Source organism: Molossus molossus, unplaced genomic scaffold, assembly GCF_014108415.1.
Source record: "Molossus molossus isolate mMolMol1 unplaced genomic scaffold, mMolMol1.p scaffold_m16_p_10, whole genome shotgun sequence".
NCBI classification, from domain to species: Eukaryota; Metazoa; Chordata; class Mammalia; order Chiroptera; family Molossidae; genus Molossus; species Molossus molossus.
The window spans coordinates 74,875,454-74,881,638 of NW_023425345.1; the positions used below are offsets into that span (position 1 = coordinate 74,875,454).

At 48.3% G+C, this 6,185-nt stretch overlaps 1 protein-coding gene across 3 annotated transcripts; it reads right to left on the minus strand.

Moving 5' to 3' along the window:
- Positions 1-305: 305 nt before the first annotated feature.
- NABP2 (nucleic acid binding protein 2) lies at positions 306-5,692 on the minus strand. 3 transcript variants are annotated; one of them, XM_036250933.1, is made up of 7 exons: positions 5,608-5,692; positions 5,113-5,214; positions 4,577-4,715; positions 4,401-4,472; positions 4,141-4,222; positions 3,991-4,054; positions 306-835 (listed from the first exon to the last, which is right to left on the minus strand). In XM_036250933.1, exons 2-7 carry the CDS (start codon positions 5,189-5,191, stop codon positions 636-638), a joined length of 636 nt encoding a protein of 211 aa, XP_036106826.1. In that variant the 5' UTR covers positions 5,192-5,214; positions 5,608-5,692; the 3' UTR covers positions 306-635. The 3 variants fall into 3 exon arrangements, with proteins under 3 accessions (XP_036106826.1, XP_036106824.1, XP_036106825.1); XM_036250931.1 differs by lacking the exon at positions 5,608-5,692 and adding an exon at positions 5,293-5,579 and having other exon boundaries at positions 4,577-4,711; XM_036250932.1 differs by lacking the exon at positions 5,608-5,692 and adding an exon at positions 5,293-5,407.
- Positions 5,693-6,185: the final 493 nt, after the last annotated feature.

The window sequence follows — 6,185 nt, forward strand, 5'->3', positions numbered from 1 at the left end:
TCCAGGGGCTCCAGAGGTTGGTATTACCTGACAGCAGGAGACAGAAAGGACGCCCAGAGGAAGGGGCACACAGCCTTCTAGATTCCAGCTGTGAGGGGGGAGTAGATAGGCAGACGGGCAAGGGTCACCTGCAGGGAGGGGGTAGGGGAGGGACACTACCTTAAAGGGGCAGGCCTGCTTTGCCTAGGCCTCCTTACCTGTAACCTATCTCCTCTCCATCTCCTAGGGACACCCCACTTTCCCAAATGCCCAGCTGCTAACCTCTTCATTTTCCAACAAAAATCAAAGAAGTCCAGTACAGAGTGGTAACATTTATTGGGAAGAAGGGATTCAATTAGACTTCCATACGACACACGTACAAGAAACAGACCATAACTTTGTTTCTAAAGAGAAAGAAGGGCAGGCAGAGGGCCCTGAGTCCCGGGGCACAGGCAGTTGCAGCTGGACAAGGGGGTGAGTATGGGCTTAGGGTAGATAAAGCCACTTCTCACCACCTCTTTAGTGAAGTTTAGTGGCTAAAATACTGCTAACTACCCCTTCCCACCCCCAAGCCAGCAGCCCAGTAGAAGAAGGCTGTGTTCTCTAGCAGACACTTGGGTTATGGTCAGTGGTGGGAAGGGAGGAAGAATGTCTTGCTATCTCTTGCTGCTCCTTCGGGTTTCTTTGCCGTTACTGACAGCGTTGTTGGAGGAGCCAGAAGGGCCAGCAGGTGTGTGATTGGGTTGGCTTCGTGTAATTCGGGTGCTGGGGGGATGGGAAGGAGTGTGAGGAGGGTGCGGGCCACCACCAGGACCTGGTGGGGCACTCAGTCCATTCCCATTCTGGCTCTCAGAGGCTAGTTGTGGGAGAAGGGAAAGAAACACAGAAATTAGAGAACTAAGGTAGGAGAGAGGTGCATCCCCAGTGCCTCCTCCCATACCCCAGAGTAGCACAGTCTTCAATCAAGCACAACTGCACATTAATGCCAACTAGACAAAGTGCAAAGAATGTGGGTTGTATGAAAGGAGCCCTAGGAAAGACTCAATCATTTTGGAAACTGCTACATGAACTCTAGTATATTTTTCTCTTTTATTCATTCTGTATCATTGGGAATCACACCTAGAATTATTTATTTAGTTCTACACTCAAGGACCTCTGACAAAATGCCCCCTTCACCAAAAGTGACTATGAAACTGGAGAAGCATGGGAAGGGGAAGGGCCTGAAGTTTCTGTGATTTAATATAAGAAGGATCTTTAAAAAAAAAAAGTGCACTCTCTCTTCCCAGAGCATGCCCACTGGAATCTTCTTTTTGAGTGTATTTCTGAAGCTCCAAGGCCCTTTTTTTGCCTTTGTAACTTATTTCCTTAGCTCATTTCTTCTATGACTCACTTCTCCCTCTGTAACTTTCTAAATAAATTTTCTTTTATATATAATAAAAGGTATGGTATGTATCATGCTCATTTTGGAAAATAAAGATAAGAATTAGCAAAATATTATTATACATACCCTCATCCTGCCCCCCAAAGAATAAGTAACATTTGTGTGTAGATAGATATTTGTCTGTGTGCATTTCATTGATTTATTTATTTTTTTTAGAGAGAGAGAAAGGGAGAGGGATAGAAACATCAATGTGAGAAACATTGACTGGATGCCTCTTCCACGCCCCCTACTGGGGACTGAGCCTGCAAACATGGGCATGTGCCCGGACTGGGAGTTGAACTGGTGACCTCTTGGTACCTGAGACAACACTTAGTCCACTGAGCCACACCATCCAGGCTGTGTGCATTTTATTTATTTGTGTATTTTTAAAAAATATATTTTTTCTTACCCTGGCCGGTTTGGCTCAGAGGTTAGAGCTTTGGCCCACAGACCAATGAGTTGCGGGTTTGATTCCAGTCAAGGGCATGTACCTCGGTTGCAGTTTGTCCCTGGCCCTGGTTGGGGTCACGTGGGACACAACCAGTCGATGTGTCCCTCTCACATCAATATTTCTCTCTCTCTCCTCCTCCCTCCCACTCTATCTGACAATAAACAGAAAAAAATCCTCGGATGAGGATTACAAATATATATATATATTTTTTTTCCTTAAAAATCTTTTTCCTTTATTGATTTTAGAGAGAGAAGGGAGAGGGAGAGAGAGACAGAAATATCGATAACAGAGAACATCGATTGGCTGCCTCCTGCATGCCCCCCACTGGGGTTGGGCCCACACCTGGGCATATGCCCTGACTGGGAATCGAACCAGCGACCTCTTGGTTCATGGATCGATGCTCAACCACTGAGCCACACTGGCCGGGCTGTGTGTACATTTTTAATGTGTGATTGGAGCCAGGTGTGTGAGATGACTTCCTGGCACTTCCATAGCTGTGCATATCACTATTATTGTACTCACAGTATATTATAATAATTGTCTATGTGACTATCTCCTTCACAAACTCCTAAAGACAGGTGCTGTGTTTTATTCCTTGGCATCCCTCATCTATAAAAATTTGTTAAATGAAGGCAGAGGCCTGCCTCTCATGTACATAGGGCACTATGAACCCTAAAAGGAGTAAAAGTCATAGGCTACTGCTTCTCAGACCATATTCCTGTTGAACACTACTCCACCAGACTAAGATATCTACAGCCAGAACTGAAGAATAATGCCCTTTCCTCAATTCACAGAAAAAGTTTAGAGAGTGTATAGAAAGTCAATGTTAAGTTTTTAATGCCAGAAACATGTTTTTTGTTAAGCCTTTTGTATCTACTGGCAGAAGACAAAGTGGATAAACATCTGGCAAAGGAATACTGGGGCAAACAGGCTTAAATGTATTGTAATTAAAATACTTTTATGGAGACCTGAAAAGATGTAATTGTCGTATTTTCAGTTGAAAACACAGGTGCTAATTTTTGTGGTGGAATTCAATGTTATTCCATAGTGTTTCCAAAAAACATATGACCCCTGGTGGTTCTCACACAAACAATTCTGAAAACCATGGTAACTGGGGATGCAGACACAAACTGAGGAAGGGTAGAGGCAGCCTGAAGCCTAGTGTCACAGGGAGAAACCCAATGCGTGGATCAGAGGCAAGAGAGAGTCAAACACTCAGGGAGCAGTAGGGTCAGCTGACAGATGACCCAGAAGGAGAAAAAAGAGCAGTAAAAATCAGGTTCTTGAGGAGAAGCCACTACCAGACAAAGGAGGTGGTGTTAGTAAATTACTCTAATCAAAAACTGATGATGTGCGCCCTGGCCGGTTTTGCTCAGTGGTTAGAGCGTTGGCCTGCGGTACAGAGAGACCCGGGTTCGGTTCGCTAAGGGCACGTACCTTGGTTGCAGTTTGTCCCCGGCTCTGGTTGGTCATGTGGGTGGCAGCCACTCCATGTGTCCCTTTCACGTCCATGTTTCTCTCTCTCTTCCCCTCTCTCCCTCCCACTCTGTCTGAACAAAACATGGAAAAATGTCCTCCGGTGAGGATAACAAAAAAAGCTGATGATGTGCAATAAGGTCCCAATTCCTCAAGAAACCAAAAAATGGGGACTTAAAATACATGAGATGGAAAAATCATAATCCCAAGGCCTAGAAGCAGGGCCTTTAGTTTCAAGAGTGGTGACTCCAAAAACGAACTATTTAGTGCTCAAAAGCTGTGCAGATTGGGCTCTATGTTGAGTCATATAAGTAATGCTGTATATTAAAACTGGGTAATGAATCAAAATGAGCAAGGGAAAAGGGCAAGTTTCTGCCAGACAAAAAGCAGAGAGAAACAAGCTAGAATGAAGAAGTACAATCTTTGTAAACAAACTGTTCTCATTTTTGCCTTTGAGTGGTCGTGGCAAAAGGGTACCAGAGCTCTAGCAGATCCCCAAATCTTTTTGCCACAGAGACTTGCAAAAAAACTGGGAGAAGAATTGGGTAGAAGGGGATATATTGAGAGAAGAGAGATTTGGAAAAGGGATCAGGGCAGTGCATCTCTCCAGGTTGAGAAGAGAAGGGAAGCAGGTGGACCAATGGATGGAATGAAACAGGTTTACCTGGAGAAGCAGCAGGGGGTCCAGTGGTAGGCTGGGGAGCTGTAGAGCTGCTGTCATTCTGCACCTGAAGGCATAAATTAAACAGACATTGCTTCATACCATGCTTCTTGGCCTGACCTGCCCTCTCCCACATGAGGCTATGGGACTCACCGTCTTGTTGGGTGCCTGCTGGGCACTGTACTCTGGGTTTGGCTCACTGAAGTTAGGGACCTCAGAATAAACCATACAGAATCTGCAAGGGAAGAAAGTGGCCAAAGCCTTAGACCCATCCTCTGGGCCACTACTGGAGGCCTCAGAAAGGTCCAGATACAGGACACAGACTGCACACCCTCATGCTGCCTCCTTGCAAACCTTAAATTTTCCCTCTTGGCCTGCTGCTTCTACATCCCAATCCCCAAAACAGCACTTACTCTCCAATCTTCTGAAGATCACCCCCACGGCCAGTGTAGAGTGTGAGACAACCTTTAAATACTGAAGCGTACCTGTGGTGGCACAAAAAGCAGGATTCAAAGTTACAGGGCCTGTTAATCCCACCCCCTTGACTGTTAACTGCCCTTGGATAGCCAGGAGTCACCAGCTGGCTTACCCTTTGGTGAGGCGGATAATGTCCCCAGGTTGGATCAGGTTGCCCACGTCATCCCAGACAGAGATATTGATGCTTCCCGTTTTGTCTGCCACTTTGCAGGTCCGAACCTCGTGACCGTCCTTTGTCTTGGTCACTCTGCCTGGAAGGAACAGATAAACGGAGCGGGGAGTGGTAGGACGGATGAGATCCAGATATATTGGTGGGGTGAGAGAAAAGTTGTACAAACAGGACAAAGCCAAATCTCTGGGGCAGGCTAGGGTGGGGGTGGGGAGTGGAGGAGCCGGCACCATAGAGAGGGCGCTGGACGGAAAGAGGCCCGTGTGGCACTGGAGGCTTGGACCTGGCAAGAGTTCTATCTACCCTGTATCTCACTGTAACTCTCTGGGCTGGGGTCTAGGAGGGGATTGGGAGTGAGCCATGTTTGGGGTGCGCCCTGCCACCCAGGGAGCAAGTTAAGACCAGAGGTGATATTCTCCCCCATTTGCCCCCCAACCCTGAGAACCCCCGCAGGGGGCCCACTGCCCCAGCATAGCCACCTGTCTCCAGCACAATGAAAATGAGGTTCAGATTCTTGAGCCCGGGCTTGATATCCTTCACGAAGGTCTCCGTCGTCATGCTGCCTGAGCCTCGGCACCCCACTAGAAGGAAGAAAAAGGGATGAAGACTCAATGCTTGGAGCCTTCGCCCCCATGCTCCACTTCCCAAGGTCTACCTACCACGCTCGGCTGGGGTCAGGCAGCCTCAAACACTCTAACTCTATCAAAAGGTTAGAAATGAACTTCCCCGGGGGCTCCGACTTCAAGATCAGAATTTGGGGGTCTCCGAATAGCCTGCTCCGGAGCTGAAATGTCCCTGCCCGGGATGCTCTTTCAGTCTCAAGCTCCGAGGTGTGGGAACCGACGGAGAGGGGGGTTAGGGAATCCGGTGCAGAGCCAGGGAATAGAATCTTAGTCTCTAAACCTTCCCGAATCCTCATCCGGACAACTCGAGACTCGCTCCATCCCCTCCCCCACCCACAGCCCACCACCCACCCAGGCAGACGGCTGGACAGTGTACGCTGCTGAGCCGCCTGCAGGGGGAGCCACAGGCCCCGCTGCCGCCGGATGCAGCCCAATGGAACGCCGGAGTGCGGGCATTCCCGGAAGTTTACTCTGGCCTCCTCTGACCAATTAGCACCGCTCTGGCGTGCACCGCGCACCGCCACTGGACCCCGTCTAGCCAATCGGGACTCGAGATTCACGCCCCGCGAAGGGGGCGTATTCCAGGTATTAAAGGAGCCTGGGAACTGATGGGATCCTCAATGAGAAAGACCACAAGGGGGCGCATCTGGTTCCAATTTTCCTTTACTTGACTGGGAGAATACACTTAGGATCTGAGATTTTCTCTCCTAGACGTACGTAACACAGTGGGAAAAGGAGCAAGGGTTTTGGAATCCAGGGGACAAAAGTTTGAAACCTGGCTCGGCGCTTCACTTCTTTTTCCAACAATTTTTTTTTAAATCGTCACCCGAGGATATTTTCCCATTTATCGTCAGAGAGAGAGAGAGAGCGACATCCATGTGTCACATGGACTGGTGGCCTCCCGCACGACCCTGACCAGGGCTGGGGTG